At 38.3% G+C, this 21,180-nt stretch overlaps 1 protein-coding gene across 1 annotated transcript in view; it reads left to right on the top strand.

The window, feature by feature from the left end:
- GBE1 (1,4-alpha-glucan branching enzyme 1) overlaps positions 1-21,180 on the top strand; it is a 153,262-nt gene that overhangs the window by 33,765 nt on the left and 98,317 nt on the right. Inside the window, 2 exon segments of the mRNA XM_034074662.1 lie at positions 1,354-1,523; positions 8,025-8,140. Coding sequence (XP_033930553.1) covers positions 1,354-1,523; positions 8,025-8,140 — 286 coding nt within the window.

Genomic DNA, 21,180 nt, shown 5'->3' on the forward strand with positions numbered 1-21,180 from the left:
GTGGATGAGCAACAAGTTGTGTGTTTGCTATAGTGTATCCTGGGGCATTTTCAAATCTTGCTAACTTTTAAGGTGAGCATCAGTCTTCCTAATAAAGACTTACTGGGAGATTAACCTTAAAAGTAGTCAGAGTACTCAGAATTAGCATAGGTAGTGTTATTTTACCTTAACCAGTAAATAGGCATTTTAATCTTATACTTTGAACTAATAAAGGGCCAATTCTAAAACAACTTTAAAACAAATTGGAGGGCTGTGTCCAAGTTCTGACACTGCAAGTGGCTGCCTCCTTTTTACTAAAAAAAGCATTATCCCATTTGCTTCTTTCCTGTAGCTATTTCCTTTTTCAAAATGCAGTAAGTGTAATGAGGCAGGCAAGTTGTTCTTCATGGGATTCTTATTAGTGTTTAACATTTTGGAAGTCTGCTTTCCATTTATGGAGAGTACGAACTCATTTCTGATTTACCTTGGGGATGCCTTACTTAAAAACCCCTTATGGTCAGCATTAATTAAATGCTTAACTAAAGCTTTTAGTTGTGCTTTCTTCACATAGTAGCTCACATCTTAGGAGGCAAAGCTTGACCCTCTTGTGTGTATTGTCCACCTGATTGGTGTTTCTTGAATTGATGGGAACTGCTTTGTGAAAAACATGGCAAAACATCAGAAATTTTACTAGCAAATTTTTACATGAGAAATTTAAGGCATTTCAGGCCCTGCTGGGATAAGTAGGGTATGGTCTGTGTAATTACTTTCATCAAGTGGTAATTTTGTTTTCCAAATCACTGAAGTGTCAGGTGGCTGCAGAGTCTTGCTGATGGCTTCTCTAAAGAGGTTGCATAAGGAGCTGCTTTCTGAGAGTTCCAGGCTTGTGTTAGTTTCTCCATACTTACATGCTGTACTGTAAACTTTTCAGTGTCTTGAGATTGCCTATTAAAACTGGCTGTGAGAGGTGTAGCAGGCTTATACAATTCTTCCTAGGAGGTCTTTGTCCTGCATTAATAAGATGGAAGAAAAAGTACTAGGCTGTTCCGAGTGTGAAGTTCTCCTGTTGTGTAGTAATACTGATTTCTTGACTGCCAATCAGGAGTTGTAGTCTTGGTGTGAACTGTTCCCGTAACATAGAGAAAATGCAGAAAAATGTGATGATTGCAGATTTGCACTGTGTAGCAACCATGGAGAAGTTGTGTGGTTGGTATTTATTACCTTTCTCTAGTTCTGTAGGGAACAGTGAATCTGATATTGTAGTCTGAAGATATAGTCTGACTGTGTCTCACTGAATGTTTCTGGTTTTAATGTTCTTACACTTTTTAATGTAAGATACTAAACTTTCTACAAATGTATTTTTTTCACTGACAGATATTCTCTGTTTTATAATCACTTGAAGAACATTGAGGAAAATGAAGGTGGCCTTGATAAGTTTTCAAAGAGTTACAAAACCTTTGGAGTTAACCAGTTGACGGATGGTGGAATATATTGCAAAGAGTGGGCACCGGGAGCAGAAGCAGTGTTTCTCGCAGGTGACTTCAGTAAGTATTTTTAGGGTTACTTCTTCTCTCCTGTACTATGATTTAAATCAATATCGTCTTGCCTTAAAGACAATTTTGCAGCAATGATGAAATTCTTGTGCTGAAAATGTATGTTGTAGCTTAAACTAGTAATATTTCATTTCACATCACAGTAGCCTAAGAATGTACCTGTTAGTATTGTATTGCTCATATTATGCATATATATGTTTTAATACCCACAAGGCGATTACTTGTATAAAGGACCTAGCCTGATCACACTGCAACTTTAGGCTGTGTCTAAACTACCTGGGCTTCTTCCTGAAGCTCTGCAGTTAGGCTTCTATAAAACTGTACCAGGGAGAAATAAGAGGAATAACTTGGTTTATCTGCTTTCTGCTTTTACTGATGCTGTCTCCAAGGATCAAGGCCTTTAAGAAATTACACTCTTCACAAGATTGTAGACAAAAGTCCTGCTGAAAAATGGTAACCTGTAATCAGACTATATACTTCTGAAAGAGTATGTGGTGCTCTGTTTTGAGGGGAGGAGAAGGACGAATGTTGGCAGGGCAGGAAGGTGGCAGGATTGTATGGAGGAATTTCATTACTTTCTCTGAGAACCAAGAATATTATTCACTGAACTTGAGACAAAAATGTAAATTTACCCCTTATTTTGCAAGGCTAATTACACTGCAGTAGTGTTCTGCAAATTCTTAAATGGAGGTGACATGCATTTTTCCTCTAAAGTCCTGCAATACCAATTTCACTCTCTCCTTTTTGCCTGGGGTCATGAGGGATCTAGTTCTGTTTTTCTCTTTGAACTCTCCCTTCTTTAGGATTAGGTATTAGTCCATCAGGATACTAGGAATTCCATTGCTGGCTCTTACTGAACTGAGACATTCTCTGTAAAATAATTTGGTTCACTTAACTGCATTTCAGAACTATGCAGTGTTATTTATCCAACTTTTCTTTTGCAGAAATACTTGTCTGGTGTGCGTTCAGTGAGTGTATTTATATTACAAAAACTAAGAATTGCCACTCTGACGTAATTAACTTTGTGTTTAAGCAGAAGTGTTTAAATGTTGAGTTTTACTTCTTTCCTACCTTACCTTTGTTTGAGGAAACTATGGAAGAACAAACTCTGTATTTAAGGAAGTAATGAATTTGAAATTGTATGTGCATGTGTAACTTTAAAATAGGGCTTTTTATGTATGCCATTAGTTGTTGTATCTAGTGGTGCTTTCTAATGTACTGTAGTTCAGCATCAGTAATACATGTGCAGTAATAAAGACACAAATGAACTACCTTGGCAGTGTGTTTCAGATCCATTAAGATTAATTTATAACAGTCTGTTTTAATACTTTTTTTTCCATAGTCCTAAGATCAATACACTTGGAATAAGCAAAAGCAAATATTTAAATATTCACATTATGCTTCAGTTTTCAGAGTCATAAAATGCATCTGTTAAAATTGTCAGAAAATTGTATTCTTGCTTTTTGTTTCAGAACTCAGTGTGAGGGTCTGTGTCCACTATTCACTGTGATAATTTGAGTTCACAAACTATTTCTAAAAAAGCTTGGGTTTGATGCAGAAGGCTAACATAAAAGTTAGTGCACTGCTGTTTTCATCCATGATCCTGTTTGATATGGGTAACCTAGTGAATGATAGAATAGTTTTTCTTTAAATACTTCCTGTCTTTTTATTGGACTAAACATTGATAAGATAGATTATTGTAGCACTTGAATTTTAATATGGGAATGAGATGTTCTCTTATTCACAACTGAATAATGAATCATGAGGACAGTTGACCTACTGCTAATATAGTAATGATTTCGGCTATCACTACTGACTGCAATATAGCTAGATGAGGATATTTTAATACTTTATATGTGTAAACTACACAGAAAACTCTTTATCGTTACTTGCTGCAACCCGCCCATTGCTCATGGGGTTTATGTGGTGGATGTAAGTCTTCAACAGTGTTGAGTAACTTAACTTGGAATACATTTATTTTAAATATGTATTTTCATAGATGGCCATTTTAGAACCAGACTTTTAATGACATTAATGTCTAGTATTTTAAAAAGAGGGTATAACTTGAAAATTGCCTTAGTAGGTTGGTGGAGGAAGTAAACAAATCATAGAATCCCACTTTGGAAGGGACTCCAAGGATCATGTGGTCCAACCTTTCATGGCAAAGCAAGATTTGGCCGGATGAAAGAGTCTAGATTGCAAGTATACAACTTTGCAGAATCCACCACTATGCTGGGGAGATTTTTATAATGGCTGATTGTTCTTGCTGTGAAAAATTTTAGTCTTGTGTCCATTTGGAATCTCCCAAGGATTAATTTGTACCTATTACCCCATGTCATTTCCGTGTGACTCCCCGTAAAAAGGCAGTCACCATCTTCTTTGTAGCCACCATTTACATACTGGAGTGTGGTGATAAGGTCTTCCCTGAGACCTATTTTCTCAAGCCTGAGCAGCCCCAGTTCTCTAACTCCTTTCTTACATGGCATGCTTCCCAGTCTTTCCCTTATGGCCCTTCTCCGGACCCACTCCAGCCTGTCCACATCTTTTTTTGAAGAGTGGGGACCAAAACTGAATACAGTATTTCAGGTGTGGCCTGACAAGTGCTGAGTAGAATACATATACCAGAATACAGTAGCTAAAAACTGGAATGGTTTCCTAAACTATTTGCTTTAAAATATTTCATGTAATACATCATATGAAGTAGAAATTTAGGACTAATATCTTAGAGTGGTTTTGTCTGCATGTAATGAAATGTGGTGGTAAGAAATTAAAACAGCCTCTAAAAAGTAGTTCTCTATAATGTGGAAAACCTGTTTGTCCTGTATCATATTAATCAGCCATAGCAAAGTATTCATTCCCAAGGGGAAAGGTGGCATACTTGGAAAGCCTAGAGGAATGGAAGATTGTCATTCAATTCAGATGAGCTTTAATAATATTCTGATGAGAAATTGGGTTGCAAACTCCTAAGATTTAGATTCAGGTTGCTACAGATATGTTTAATTAAAACTGAATCCCTTTTAACCTTTCTTTAAGTATTCAAGCAGGTTAAAGTCTGCAGCTAAATTTATGATTATATTGTATTTAAATTGAATATCAGTATTGCTTTTAATAAGAATTTTTTCATGAAGCTTTTTATAAGGAGAACTGTAATTGTTCAACACATTGGCCATGTGAAGGGAATTTGGGGAATTTTAAACAAGGAAACAAACATGGAAATTTAGACAGCAGCTCTTTAGGTTTTAAACTGAAATGTGATGGTATGTAATGTAAAAATAGTCAGTTCATGCTTTGTATTTTAGTTCTTTTATAAGGAGATTCAGTTTCTCAGAATTTTTGTGCCTCATTCTGAGACACTTTTAATGAATGGCATAGCTCCTAGTTACAGAATAATTGTTAGTATCACTGTGCATTCTGGAAGAAAGGTAGAATCCAGTACAAATCTGTATTTGGATTCAAGAATGAGAAACATCAATTCAAAAAAATCCCAATACTTTTGGAACTCTTTAACTTCTTTAAAACTCCATAATTGGAGAGAAGAAAGTATTGTATTTGTGTGTGTTCTGGTATGATGCTTTACACCATCTGAGAAGTGTTAAATGAACATCCAAAACCATGCAGATTTGTCAATTAGTACCTTTAGCATCTCAGTGAATCAAGTTTATGAGGCAATTAGCTGAATTTCTGATGCTAGAGGCAGTATTAACAGTGTAGCTACCTTAAAATCTCTCAGTAATAACACACTGAATATTTTACTTGCATGCTGTCTTGCTGAGGAACTTGGTGTCTACTGGCAATTTATTGCTCCTTTAAAATCAACTATTCCAAAATAAGTCACTGAACTGCAACTTCTGACTTCTGAGGGTAACCCACAGAATTTGTTTGGGAGTTAGAATACTCCAAATTGTATTTAGCTATGTAGAGACTCAGTAGGTTATCTGTAAGCAACATTATAATTAAAACAAGAAAATCCCCAAACAAACACAAAACCCCTCAACACTACTGGCTTTAAGACACTTGAAAGAGTAGAGTATATACATGCTAATTTGGAGGTCAGTATTTGATACAATACTGTCATATTTGTGGTTTCTGGCCTTTAGTTCTCTTTTCCTTTTCCTCCTTCCCAGCTGACAGTAGATCTAAAATGTTGAGCACTCTGGAATGTCTGGTTTCTGCTTTCTTTTCCTTGCACTAGTGGGAAAAGCTTCAGCTGAGGGTGGAAGGATGGTGCTATGGTTGGTTTTGGGAGGAGGTTTATTTATTATTTAAGCTCTGACAGGTTTCTTCACAGTGAAGAAGGGGGAATTTATGCCACCAGCCCTCATAATTCTGGTATCTGACAGCTGACTGGAAACTTTTCATAGTAGGAACTCTCCCTCCCCCAGACTTGACTCAAGTTTGCACTGAAATGGAGTCTAGATGCTAGTTTGATATGATACCGAACTTCTTCCTACTTTCTTCAAAGCTTTGTACAGAGAAATACCTAGATTTCAAGAGTAAAGCCAAACAGTGCTATACTTCTGTGGCTGCAGATTAGTGAAGGCAGTAGACCGAAGTATACAAGCTGTTATTAATGTCCAGGGAGACTTCCTATCTGAGAAGTAATGACGTGTTCTTATGTCAGTGTTTGAGCTGTTTAGCCACTTTTTAAGCAGATTATGCTAATGACCCTGCTGTTGAGCTGTTGGCCTTCAGGCAATATAGGAGGAAGGTAATTTGCCTCTGTGTAGATCAGTATAGTGTCATTAGAGAATCTCTCCATTTGTGTCCCAAGCAAACGATATAAAGGCATTTTGTGAGGTAGTGTGAGTTTGATGCTTCTCCCCTTGTGTGAACTGTTATTTGTGTGGTATCTTTTCCTCAAGGGAGTTGTGGGAATCCTTGCTGGACTTCATTTTCTGGGCAATTTTCAGTAGTTACAATATATACACTGGAGCATGTAAATATGCAAGAAGTATTCCTCCCCTCTCTCACCTGTAAGAAGCAAGAGGAGTGTTAATTTCTGATATGAAACTCTAAGATAGCCACAAGCTTCAGAGCTTTATGGGTATAGATTTATCAATGTGAAAACAAAACTAGGCAGTGGAGCAAGTCAGTTTGATTTAGCTGGAAGTACTGCATTTGAATCCAGTTTAATGTCAGATGGTAGAATCCAAGCCATTATAGCTTAAAAGTCAGTTCTAGATTAAAGCTCAATACATGATTCTCTAGCATGCCAAGGGTACAGTTTGAAGCGACAAGTTCCCTGTGTCTTATGTTGCAGAAGTAAGATGTAAGGGCCTGAACTTTTGTATAGAAGCTTTTTTCTCTGTGTGTGGCTTATGGGTTTTCTGTGATGGTGTCCTTATTTCCAAAAACCTATTTAAGCTGATTACTTGAACTTCTGCTGCTGATAATCTTCTCAGCCTTTTACTGTTTGTAGCTGTTGGCAGAGTTTTTGAAGTCCCTGTTCTCAGACTGGAGATGCTTTATATTTTCAACTTATGGATAGTCTGCTATTCAGTATTTGGCTGGTTGGGGTTTGTTTTGGTTTGGTTGGGTTTGTGTTTTTTGTTAATGGTGGGGTTTTTTTTGTTTTTTGGGTTTTTTTGGTTTTTTTTTTTTTTGGAGGGGAGGTGTTTGTTTGGTTTGTGTGTTGGTTTTGGTTTTTTTTCCTTTTTCTGAGCCTTTTGGCTATCCTTTGCCAAAACCTCTGAAAACCAAGCAGTAAAACCAAAAGAAGCCTAAGCTGCTTGCTCCTTGGAGTCAGCCTTCAGTTGAAGAAGCCTTCTTCACAGGAATAAGGTGGAAAGAAGTGGTAGTAATTCACATAAGGAGGGCTTGACTATCATAAACAAGTTCCTTAAAGCAGTCTTCTCACAACTCAAGATGTCTGTTTCATCTTTCTTCTGTTTTCCCATTTTTGCCTGAATTTATTTCAGACAGTTTAGCTGTTTGCAATTTACATTCTCTGAAATGAAATAAATGTAGAATTACAGAAGAGTTTGAATTGGAAGGGGTCTTAAAGGCTCAGCTAGTTGCAACCCCCCTGGCCACAGGCAGGGACACCTTCCATTAGACCAGGTTGCCCAAAGCCCCATCCAACCTGGCCTTGAACACTAGGTATTTCTACTGGCTTGTCTAGGATGTGAGGTTTTAGGGTTTAAATCTACGTTAAGCATTACTTTTCAGCCATTAATTTTTGTACCACCCTGTTTTTGTGGTGTTAAAATCAGCAGTGTTTTTTTCAGAGGAGGATGTTTGCTTTGATCAAAGGTGAAGTAAGAATAACTTAATCATGGTGAAATTGGAATTGGAGTATGGTTTCCTAGTGAAAGTCTTACACATTTTATTGAAACTCTCTTGAATGTGTATGGTGATACCAGATATCACAGTGTTTGTATCTGTTCTCACTGAAGTTTATTCTGGGAAAGATGTAACAGTGTTAATACCTTCGAATTGTAATTTGACATATTTTAAGATAAATACACTTAGTAATTTTTTCTTACATTTCAGATGGCTGGAATCCATTTTCTCATCCATATAAGAAGATGGAATATGGGAAGTGGGAGTTACTCATTCCACCTGGACAAGATGGTTGTCCTCTTGTGCCCCATGGATCAAGGCTAAAGGTGTTGGTTTTAGACTTACTCTGTTAAGTTCTTGTAACCCTTCTTACTCAGTTGTCCTGTTTTCTTTTAAATACTTTCATCACCTTCCAATTGTTCTAAGCAGCAGAATCAGTTTATCTGCTTGTGCAGATTGACTTCAGTGAGTGAAACTATTAACATCTTACTCTTTGTGATGCTTAAGAACAGGCAGAAGTTACTGAAGTGTGGATGATCTTTAAGGTCCCTTCTAACCCAAACCATTCTATGATTCTATAATTTGTGTAATTGTAGTAATATATTTTCAGGGCTGCCATCAACTATACTAGCATGCTATAAAAATCATAATTTTTCTGCTGAAAATCAGCTTAGGTAAACAGGAAATTTGCTGAAACAAAGATATGCATGATGCTCTGGAAATGCTTTCTTGGTACGTATGAAATTATGGATGAAACTTAGTAATAGTTGTTCAAGGATAAGAGAGCTGTGTTATAGACCAGGAAAGAAAACAGTTGTCTGCAACTCAATGCAGTGATTATGCAGGATGGTTACTCAATATTTTCTGTGTTTTTGAGGTGTAAATAGGTTAGATTTTTTTGATAGTTGCTAAATTTACCTTTTATATTATATCTACAAAACAGTTGATCTCACCTACTGGAGGGATATTCTGTGCTTAGTGTAGAGATAAGAGGTGTGAACGATGAGGAGTACTGATAGTGATAGCAAAGAGCAGATACTCTTAAACATGTTTGGAATAATTGAAGATGATTTTTTTTTCCCTTTGGGATATAAATGCTGTTCATATCTCCTAATTTTGAAGTACAGTTCTTATAGTACCTTTTCCATTCACTATTTACTTTGGAATATAAACTCCATAAAGCAAAGATTGCATTGTGCATAATTTGTTCAGTATGCAGAGTTTTTGGCTACTGATCACTCTTGGTACTGATACACTGGTAAGATGATTTGCTGTGGTTCTGTTGTTGCTGAGTTTTCTGAAAAAACATCAGTCTCCTGCTGGCAAAGCAGAATGTGACTTTGTTTTCCTCTCTTTAACTTATTTTTAGTATTTATTTTAGTCTCTTTCACCCTTTAATTATGCTTTTACATGGTCAGTTTTAAACAAAGATGTATGTAGTTGTCACTGCCAAACAGACTCATGAAGCTGAACTGTTCTGTTAGCCTGTGAGAGATTTGCTTGTTTATTTGCTTATTTATGTAAGTTCAAAGATTTAGAAACTTGATTCCAAGTGTAATGATCATTGGTAATCTCATCCATATGGAACTGCTCCCAAGCCGTTCTTCCCAAGGGCTTCCCAAGCCCTGTAACTTTCCTAATAAGCTTTCCTCACACTTTGGTTTGTTTCCATGGTGCTTACACAACTGAATCTAATACATTGTAATGTTTAGTTTCAATATATTTAGATGGTATAACTAATCTCGTGGGAACTCTCCAGTTTAAGGTAGATCTAACATGGTTTCTCTGTCACAAAACCTGGAATGAGGTTGCAGTATTCCATGTGGTAGGCATGTACATTACCCTTTATGCTATGGCTGATCATTTTTTCCTCTCTCATTCCACTAATGGGTTCAGAAAATGACTGCTCTTTAAGCTTTCCTTGCCTACGTCATTCTGTTGGTTCACAGATGTATTTTTTTTTGGAAAACAAGGATTTGTGTGACAGAGCATAGTTTTGCAGTTAGAATCATAGAACAGTTAGGGTTGGAAAGGACCTTAAGATCATCTAGTTCCAGCCCCCCTGCCATGGGCAGGGACACCTCACACTGAACTATGTCACCCAAGGCTCTATCCAACCTGGCCTTGAACAACACCAGGGATGGAGCATTCACACCTTCCTTGGGCAGCCCATTCCAGTGCCTCACCACCCTTACAGTAAAGGACTTCTTCCTTATATCCAATCTAAACTTCCCCTCTTTAAGTTTTAACCCATTACCCCTTGTCCTATCTCTACAGTCCCTAATGAAGAGTCACTCCCCAGCATCCTTATAGGCCCCCTTCAGATACTGGAAGTTTGCTATGAGGTCTCCATGCAGCCTTCTCTTCTCCAGGATGAACAACCTGAACTTTCTCAGCCTGTCTTCATATGGGAGGTGCTCCAGTCCCCTGATCATCCTCGTGGCCTCCTCTGGACTTGTTCCAACAGTTCCATGTTCTTTTTATGTTGAGGACACCAGAACTGCACACAATACTCCAAGTGGGGTCGCACGAGAACAGAGTAGAGGGGCAGGATCTCCTCCTTGGACCTGCTGGTCACGCTCCTTTTGATGCAGCCCAGGATAGAGTTGGCTTTCTGGGCTGTAAGCACACACTGAAGCCGGCTCATGTTCATTTTCTCATTGACCAGCACCCCCAAGTCCTTCTCCACAGGGCTGCTCTGAATCTCTTCTCTGCCCAACCTGTAGCTGTGCCTGGGATTGCTCCGACCCAGGTGTAGGACCTTACACTTGTCATGGTTAAACTTCATGAGGTTGGCATCAGCCCACCTCACAAGTGTGTCAAGGTCCCTCTGGATGGCATTCCTTACCTCCAGCATATCAACCAAACCACACAGCTTGGTGTTATTGACAAACTTGCTGAGGGCACACTCAATTCCATTGCCCATGTCAGTGACAAAGATGTTGAACAAGACCAGTCCCAACACCAATCCGTGAGGGACACCACTCATTACTGGTCTCCAACCACTGGTCTCCATTGAGTGATTGCATGTGGCCATCCATCCTGTTCTTTATCCACCAATTGGTCCACCTATCAAATTGATGTCTCTCCAGCTGAGAGACAAGGATGTCATGTGGGACAGTGTTGAACGCTTTGCACAAGTCCAGGTAGATGACGTCAGCTGCTTTACTCCTGTCCATCAGTTCCGTAGCCCCATCACAGAAGGCCACCAAATTGGTCAGTCAGGATTTCCCCTTAGTGAAGCCATGCTGGCTGTCACCAAGCACCTTGTTGTTTTTCATGTGCCCTAGCGTGCCTTCCAGGAGAATCTGCTCCCAGATTTTGCCAGGCACAGAGGTGAGACTGACTGATCTGTAATTCCCTGGGTCATCCAATTTCCCTTCCTTGAATATGGGGGTTATATTTCCCTTTTTCCAGTTGTTGGGAACTTCACCTGACTGCCATGATTTTTCAAATATGATGGACTCTGTTCATGTAGAAGCTGAGAATATTTAGTTGTCTGTGAATAGAAATTACTATGCATATTAGCAGAGCTAACATTTAAATACACAGTGACTGTTGTCTGTGAACCGTAGGCTAGGCAACAGGAACTATTTTTCTTCAGTTGTGAAGGTAGTCCCCTTTTTTGCTTTAATAAGGAATGATACAAAAATAACAGGTTTTAAAGCTGCTTATTATCAATATTATTCTTAAACATGTAAGTTAAAATGGTCATCTTCAGACATTTATGCAGTGATTTGAGTAATCTGCTTGGGGGAATATGTTTCCTCCAGAAGGCCTTTCATCTTCTCTCTCCACTGGTTTCATCTTTAGTTCTATGCAAGTGAATGCCAAGTTCTGAAGTGGTGACAATTTCTTTCCTTTTAAATAAGTAATTTCTAAGTCAGAGTGGGAAATGGATGGAGTGTGGCTGGTGACACTAATTTAGATCAGGTCACAAAATATTTTTGTAGGAAAATGGATGAGGAGCAGAGGTCAAACATTTGCCTGTTTTCAATAGTAGTGGACTGTACTGCAGCTCTTCAGGCAGTCTTCTCATAAGTAAATACAAACAGAAGAAAGTGAGTAATTAAAAAAGCTGCTATGATCTTCTGATACATTTCTGTGTGAAGGAATGGATGCTTATAACAGTTGAATGATTCCTTTGTGGATTATGATATCCATCTACAAAATGTCACCTGTTAAAACAGGGTATTTTATTTTTCTCCCCTGGATCAGTTGGGAGCTTAGAGTGAGTGAAGTGAACAAATGAAGTTGCTGTTATGACTGTGCTGTGTTTGATTTTCTTTTTTTCTGCCTAAACTTCTGGCAGATGTCCTAAACTGAGTGCAGATTAAAAAACAAATGCCAAAAACCCACACCCCAAACCAAACTTTGTGCTTTTAATGAATTAAGTCACTTTACCCCTGTCTGGTTATTCTAATGGTGTAGTTATAAAGATGGTTACTTTAAATGTTAGCATGCTTGTTGTTCTAACAGTGATGACAGTTGGGGGTGGGTGTCCTTATCTTCTCTCATGGTTGAAAATAACTGAATTCTTCCTTTATTGTCAGAGTATTCTTAATTAGCTTTCCACAATATAGAACAAGATTTTAGGGAAAATTAGCATGGGTAGGCTTCTTTAGCAAGTCTTGTCATGTGCTGTCACATGCATACAGGAGTTTAATCAGTATTCCACTTTGTTCTTTTACTGTTTATTTAGAAATGAGTTTTACAACTGCTTAAAAATATCTGCAAATTGAGTTTTCACTGAAGTCCATAAGATGCTTATTTTGAAATGGCATCAGTGGAGTTTAGGTGTGGAGACAATATGGTAAAAATTGAGATCTTGGTGTCTGCACTGGGGACTTGTTTAATATTCTTGATAGGAATACCAGGGAACAATACAGGAAATGCAGGTTAATCATGGTTAGAAACACCTAAAAGCACATTTTGTATCTATGGGGTGCTGGGGAGAGGGAAGTTAGTTATAAAGCGTAATATAAAACTATTCCTTAGAATTTTTACTACTCTATCCTATGCTTCTTAGTAGATCTGCATGCTCTGTTGTTAACTTGCAAACCCTGAAAAGGAATCAAATATGGTGAGCAGGTAGGTTAATTAGTGTCAGTGAACCACTGTTAGTAGAATTCATCAGGTGTAATTACTGTCACTGATGAAGTAGATGGTGTTGCAGCTGACCCTACTGATCAGGAAGTCCAGCAGCATAGTATCAGACTGGCTTTGAGTTCAGGTCTCATGCGCTTCAAGCAAGCAGTCTGCAGTCAAAACGTGAAGGTGTTTTTTAATGAGAATGCGAAAACCTGGGTAACTTTAATAATGGGGTAATAGGATAGCTGTTAGGATTCTAGGTATAGAAGTGTTTCTGTGGCATAAGATGTAAATGGTATCATAGAATGCCTAGTTGGAGGGGAGCTTAAGGATCATCTCGTCCAGCCTTTCTTGGCAAAAGCCACAGGCCCAGCACCCTGTTCACTGAATTTTAAGTGTCCAGTGTTGGGGCATACCCCACTTCCCTGGGACATAATTCCTGTGACTGGTTGTTCCCAGTATGAAGTACATTGTGTGCAGTTTGACAGCTTTTATAAAGGGAGCCCCAGGTACCACTAGCAGAGGAATGAAACTTTATTTCAGTGGGAAGCTTCCTGAGAAAGTGTTCACTGGTTCCTTACATTAACAAATATAACCACTTTTAATATTTCTTGTCTTCACCTTAGCTAGAGGGTAGGCAGTATCCTTGCTCATAGTCTAAGTTCCGTGCCACTTAAACTTCGTATCTTAAAATGGTGCGTAGGCTGAAAAGAAAGGTAAAAATCACCAGGTCTGCTAAGTTGAGCAGGTAATGAAATAAGCAGCATCATGGTATGTAACCTGTGTGCAAGAAGAGCAGATGTAGCTTTCTGTGGCATTTTGAACTTTAGGTAACAGGACTTAAGTCATCTGGCATATACATTTCTAGGTAACAGTGGTGCTGAATAGAAAGTAAAGCACTAGTTAAGTCTGTGGCAATACCCTTCATGTTTCATTGCTTGATTGTAAGCCATGACCCTTCAGCACATTACCGTAGACTAATCTGGGTTACAGATTAGGTTGGCTAGTAGGAAGAATTGTTATTTTATTGGGAGGTAAATGGTCTCTTGACTTTGCCTGTCTGAATTTGTTAAACAACGTGCAGCTACTTGTGGATTCATAGGAGAGGTTGTAGTAGCGATGAAGCATTGTAATGCAGTGGACTTTTGCTCTTTGGAGACTTTTTCTGCAGACTGAGCTCAGCACTTCAGAGTATCCTCATTCAGTTATTTTGACAGGCTTAGTTCTCTTGTGACTGCAAGATTGCACAATTCTTTGGTAGAAGGTTTTGCTATTTAAAGATACTTTCCTTTGAATTTATCCAGACAGAACACTGCTGGCTTCAATTAATAGTTGTTGTCTGTTAAAGGAAAATGTGGGGAATTTTTGGAGGAAAAGGGAGAGAGATTTTAAAGAAGGGGTCTTGAGAAGGTGTTTGAAGTCTTAGAATACATTTTAAGTATATATGAACATGGCTCTCTTTTTTAGGGTAACTGTTTTGTTTTGAAGATAGGGCCACTTATTAGGTAAAGCCTCTGACACTTTTTGGTGTAACTTACTGGTATGTGCTTCTTAATTTTCAGCTGTACAAGTCTGTAATGTTCAGAGAAGATTATGGGTCAAGGAGAAAGTGGAAGATAAGCTTTGGATTTATTCCACACCTCGGATATCAAGTCTTGTCAGATAGTATCTGTACTGGCAACACAGCCAACATCAGAGCTGTCTAAGAAGGATTTCCCTGAGTCATTATGATAAAGCATTCAAGGGATGTTACTTTAGAATGTCACAGAGCAGTTAAGTTAATGACCCTAACAAGATATGGAGAGGGTCAAGTGAGCTCATCCATGATGGATGACCTCAGGACAGAAGGAGTACATGCAAGATGATTCTCTTCACTTTTTTTATTCTACACCAAACAGAGTGTGATCTAATATTTTAGGTACTCTTGAGTTCTTGTGCAGGAAGAGAACAGAAGAAGTGGCTGTGGGCTACCCCCATTATAAGAAGACATTATAATGGAGTATATTACAGGAAGTGTAGGGTGTTGAGCATAACCTGCCTCATCCTCAAACGATGTTTCACTGTCAGTTTGCAACAGCCGTGAATGGGAGCATCAAAAAGCAAGCATGCTATTCCACAGCTATCTAACTGCAAGGTGCATTATGCAGCCATTGTCCTTTATGCAAACACTTAAATAGTTGAGGATAAGTAATACTTAATGCTTGGTTGCCCCTATTACATACTTGAGCAGCTTCTTTTCTACTTGACATGGTTTGAAACAACTCTAATAAGTTACACTTATTGTGTGTAATGTGCTTGATTATTATGGTTGCTTTTCAAACCCCAAGCCTCTCAGTTACGTAATATATATATGAATGCTTTTCTATTACGCTTACAAGTTTTTATAGTCTTTGAGCTACATCACTGTTATAGTAACTTGATTCTGGTTAAGTCACAATGAGGGGGGAAAAGTATTTCTTGAACTCTGTATTTTAGATTCCTTTGACTTACTAATTTGACTTTGAAAACTTTGATCAAAACTTAGCTTCTAGACTGACAGAGAAGCTTAAATTCTGTCTTGTAGCATTCAACTTGTGGTGGTTCCCTTTAGTAAAAATGAACTTGTTATCCCTCAATAATGCCACCTTTGTGCAGCTAACACTTATAAAGCCCATTGTTACTTCTTTTGGAAATGAATGTGCTTTTAGGATAATTAATTGAAATGTTATCTTTATACTTCTGCCTTTTGAATCTACTAGGAATGTTTCTGTATGGTATTGCTTTCATTTTTAACAACCCTCCTATGGTTTCCTGGATTTTAACAGTTTGATTTTACTATTGTATTTTTAGCTCTATCTACATAGCTATGTATTTTTATAATACTAGGCTACTGTCTCCATTTTCTGATTTTTTTTTTATATTCAAATAGATATAATGGATAATACAGTATTTTCTATATTTTTATTAGTGTTTTCTGTTTTATGTTAGTTTTCAAAGAGAAGCATGGGAATGGAAAATAGAGCAGAAGGTTTCCTTTTTAATCTGATATAGTAAAGTAGCTAAATGCATTCTTAGGTTCTTCTCTCCAATTGAAAATGAAAATTCGCAAATGGAGCTATGTCTCCCTCTTTTGGAAGATTAAGGCATGACTTCATGCCTTTTGCTGCTTTTATATCTTGATTTTTATCTTTTGTTATAGTTTATTTTCTTTCCCCAGGAGAGAAAGGGAGGGAAAGAAGGTGGAATTGTGAACAAATATTACATGTCCCTAATAAGTTTAGAATCTAAAAGCTGATACTGTGATATATTTACAGCTAAATAATCTGCACAGTAAATAGACCCCTCTCCCAATGGTTTCTGAAGCACACAGATTCCTCCCTTTGTTAAACATATAAACCACCTGAGAAGTATTACTGTGTGTCCAATACCTCAGTACTTTTCCAGTATTTTATTTGAATGCTTGTCCCTTTAATAGAAATAGATTTCTTTGCCAGAAATTTGCTTGTAAGGAAAAAAGCACCAAACAAACTCTACAACTTTGTCTCAGCTGACTTGATTTTGACAGTAATCTTAATCTCTTGAAGAAAAAGAAGTTGGAGAAAGGGAGAGTTGGCATATTGTAACTCCAGTGTTCTATTGCTTTTTCTTTCCAGTTAACAGGTTTGCAATTTGGGAAGGAGAACAGCTTGGCAGAAGCAACACACTGTCCATTCTTTCAGAAACTTCTTTTCAAGGTTTATACTCAATTAGCTTGTTAGGAAATAAGACCAGTGACTGTAAGCACCTTAATAGATACACTTGATTTCTTCTGGGTGTTTCGGAGCGGTAGTAATAGAGCATGGTGAAGTCTTTCAGTGGAAGGTAAGTACTGGAAAAATCACCTGTTTTCCATGCTTCACCCTGCACTGATTTAGGTGGAGGGTTCTTCCTCCTGGCTAGGGGAAGCTAAAGTTTGGAGCAACTTCTGATCCCTTTTCCTCCTTGCTGTTTCTTCTGAGCTTTGTTAGGCGAGGCAGTGCAGTAGCAAGTGGAGTAAGGCACTAGTGAAGAAGCAGTGTTTGCTTCTGCGTTCTTTACCTTCTATTTCTGAGGCTAGTAAAGAGGGAAGTGTTTTGTCTGGTCTCTAAGAATCTGTTAGGTTGAATGAGACAATTCCAAAATAAAGCTCTTGTTTTGGGATAGAGTAGCATTGGTTTTATCAGGCTTTTGTATTTTCATCTAAATCTTTAAAGCAAACTGTACCACGCAAAGAAGTCTGAATTCTGGTCCTGGCAGCAGGTTGCATTACCTTACTGGAAAGTGTTCTGCTACAGCAGAACAACATTGCCTGTAGACTCTAGTGCTTCTCTTACAAATCAGTATGACCTGTAGGAAGAGAATCACAGAATCACAGAATCCCGAGGGTTGGAAGGGACCTCGAAAGATCATCTAGTCCAACCCCCCTGCAAGAGCAGGGTAACCTAGAGTACATCACACAGGAACTTGTCCAGGTGGGCCTTGAATACCTCCAACGTAGGAGACTCCACAACCCCCCTGGGCAACCTGTTCCAGTGCTCTGTCACTCTCACAGTAAAGAAGTTCTTCCTGATGATCACATGGAACCTCCTATGCTCCAGTTTACACCCATTGCCCCTTGTCCTATCACTGGATATCACTGAAAAAAGCCTAGCTTCATCATCCTGACACCCACCCTTTACATATTTGTAAACACTGATGAGGTCACCCCTCAGTCTCCTCCAAGCTAAAGAGGCCCAGCTCCCTCAGCCTCTCCTCATAAGGGAGGTGTTCACTCCATCATCTTTGTGGCTCTGTGCTGGACTCTTTCAAGCAATTCCCTCTCCTTCTTGAACTGAGGGGCTCAGAACTGGGTGCAATATTCCAGATGCGGCCTCACCAAGGCAGAGTAGAGGGGGAGGAGAACCTCTCTTGCCCTACTAACCACACCTTTTCTAATGCACCCTAGGATGCCATTTACCTTCCTGGCCACAAGGGCACATTGCTGGCTCATGGTCATCCTCCTATCCACCAGGACCCGCAGGTCCCTTTCCCCTTCACTCCTTTCCAGCAGGTCAACCCCCAACCTGCACTGGTACATGGGGTTGTTCTTCCCCAGATGCAAGACTCTACACTTGCCCTTGTTGAATGGTAATAGTTGCAGTGTGGGTTCCTCTGTGTGAGTGGGGGAGATGGGGGTGGTGGGATTTTATTTGCTTTTATAAATGGGCTCAATTGAGGTCAATCTCTGGCAAAAGATCATCAGAACTATGTGTTCTCTCTTGGGTGCTAAACTCAGATATGCTTTGTGGAGAGAGAAGTACACAGCTGAGGTGTACAGGAAGAAAGATATTTTCAGCTGATAGTAAAAATTCTCAGTTTTTGTAGCAACTCGGGGTTGAGAAAATGGTGAACAATTTAAGAAGAAACAAATGTGATCTTACAGCAGGATTATTTTGGTGACTTGAATGCTGGAACTGTCTTTGAAGCATAGCTGCATTTAGGAAATCAAATCTAAGACCAGGTTTTCTTACAGCAGCAATGTCTCCTGAGTGAGCTTTGGACAGACTAATTGGTTCAGCTCCTTTTGTATTCTTGTACATTTGTAGTGCTTTCTCTGGGTTACCCTATATTTGCAAAAATAGAAAGGTAAACTTTTCTTTGTCTACAATGTATATTACTGCAAAAACCATCTCAGTGTACCAGCAGTTGTTTTCCTTCCCTGTGCGCTCTTACAACTGGGGGTGGGGGGAGAACACATTGATATTTAATTTCTAATAAATTTTATGCAATGGAAAAAAAAACTGGTTTCAATATTGCAACATCCAACATAAACTTCCTGGAGCTGCTAAGACCTAATCCTGACATGCTGTTAGGTTTTAGGTTGACCTCAACTTTCAAATCAAGTTCATGTTATTGAGATGAGGAGATGTTTCCACCTGTGTTCTTGTGGCTTTTACATTTGGACAATTGTGTTTCAGAAATGAATAACTATGAAGCTAATGAAATACTATAAATTGTAAAATATTGAAATAATAGCTTATTGCCCTTATAGAAATAACAAGTCACTGACATTTCCATGTTTTTATTAAAGCTAGTCCACTCTCTCATTATGTTAGCTATTGTTGGTTTGATGGCCAATTTAATTTCATCATTGTATTAAAAGCCACGTATACCAACAATCATTGCAAGTGCTTTCAAGCTATTAAAGTAATGCAGTAATAATACAGTGTTTCAGACCAGTTTATTGGCTTGCTCATATTCGTCAGCTATCTAGTTATCACCTCCTCATCTTCCTTTCATCAACCTGAGTATAAATGACAAACCACCATATGACAAATGTCCTAAACTGCAAAAATACCAGTCTTAATTTTTTATTCTTAAAAAAAAGGTCCTGCAGATGCTAGTTTTAAATGAAAATAAATTAAAAAAATAAGGAACTATCAAGACACCATAGCTTCTTCTTGTAATTCTAATTTGTGACCCTGCATCATTATCATCAGTGAAAATAGACCAGACAACTTACAGGAAAACATCATAATTGAACTCAATGCTCATGCATAGAATTACAGTCTGCTTTAAATGCAGGAACTGAAAGCTAAAGGAGTGGGTGCTGAGCAGAGAAACTGTCTGATCTTATATGTAACTGTCATTTGAATTTTTCTTCCACACTATTCTGAAGATCTGTGTATGTCTGCACTAGAAAATGAGGTAACCAAATGGAGGTGATGGGAAGAGAAGATGAAAGTAGGCAGACACAAAAAGAAAGGGGATGTTCATAAACATGAATTTCAACTGTGATATTCTGTGGCCTGTTACTGCTCTGTTTCATCTGTCATAACAATAGCACAACTCTTTTAAGCCCTGTTTTATGCATGGGTTTACACTTTGTCTAAATTTGTATTTGTGGCCAGACTTTTACAGTTGTGTAGACTTGCAAAACTTTCAGACTTTTGATTGTTACAGATAACTTATAGTGTGGCTTTTGTCTATAAAAGGCCAAGAAAATTCCCTGAGTCACAGTAGCGTGGAAGTTGCCTGAATATAAGTCTCAAGTTTTCCTTTAAATGCCCTGAGACATGTAGAAGGAGTTGGCAGGTGTGCGGTAGGTGATATGGAAGACCCATGCTGTTTTGGAAGGTCAGAATAGTTGGATACCCAAGAACCTCAAAAATTGAGGTCTCTGAATCTCATTTGTCCTGCATTGGAAGAACCATTCAATTAAACTTGTTTCAGCATCTGATTTGTTCCAGTATGTTACTGCCTTTTCTGTATGACACTACACTGCCCTCAGAATGATGGTTGCTCCTTAACTGTAACAAATGGCTTTCACGAGTTTTAAGCATCATCAAAACAGACAGGTAAACACTGTACTTGTTTTTATCCTACAGCTTACTCCCTATTTAATAATTTCCCTATATTCTAGTGAGACAGACATGGAATGTGTTGTCCCTTGATATCAGTGTTTTGCAAGATTTATGCCCTGCTTTAACTTTCAGCAGTCCAGCACTTTGAAAATTGGAATGCACTTTTGCACACCAACTTTTACATGCCTTCAAAGCTAGACATTGTTGGTATATGTTTGCTCTTATCACAGCCATATTTTAGTTTTCTAGTGATTTTTATTCAGATGTAAAAGTTCTTACTTCAAAACTAATCACTTCAGCAGCATTGATGCCTTAAACTTTGGGTTACCAGGACATGTTTTCACAATGTTAGTATACTCATCTTTGAAATCCACTGCACTAATTACAGTTGTTTTGGATGCTAAACCTCAAGTGTGCTTCAGGTAGGAATGTTGAAAATACACCAAACATCCCAATAGTAAAAAATGTAGACAAAAGACATTTCTTACCTTTACATGTAAAAGATGAGCAGCTTGGGTTAAGCTCTTCACTTTGTATTGTTTTACAATAGTATTTATATGAATTGTATATCTGTGCCATGTCCTTTTTTAGAGTAAGTTTCGATGCCAGATTTTGAAGGATGTTTTCATTCTGCCTTTGGCACTTGCTTATTTGTATGAGAACATTTATTTAGCATACTGATTCTTCACTTGGAAGAGAGAATTATGTGACATTCAAAGGTCATCAGTCATTTTGAGGTTTTATGTATTATTGTGTGAATGTATTTATCCCTAGAGGAGGGGGAAAGCCCCAGAATTTTTCAGGTGAGCCGTATCTAGTGTTGGTGTAAGCATATCCTGCATGACTAACTTTGAGTTCTCCAGTATCTTGTTTTAGAAGTTTCCAAATGCCCAATGGGTAAGTGGTGTGTTTTAACCCCAGCTGGCAACTAAGTA

Source organism: Melopsittacus undulatus, chromosome 2, assembly GCF_012275295.1.
Source record: "Melopsittacus undulatus isolate bMelUnd1 chromosome 2, bMelUnd1.mat.Z, whole genome shotgun sequence".
Classification (NCBI taxonomy): domain Eukaryota; kingdom Metazoa; phylum Chordata; class Aves; order Psittaciformes; family Psittaculidae; genus Melopsittacus; species Melopsittacus undulatus.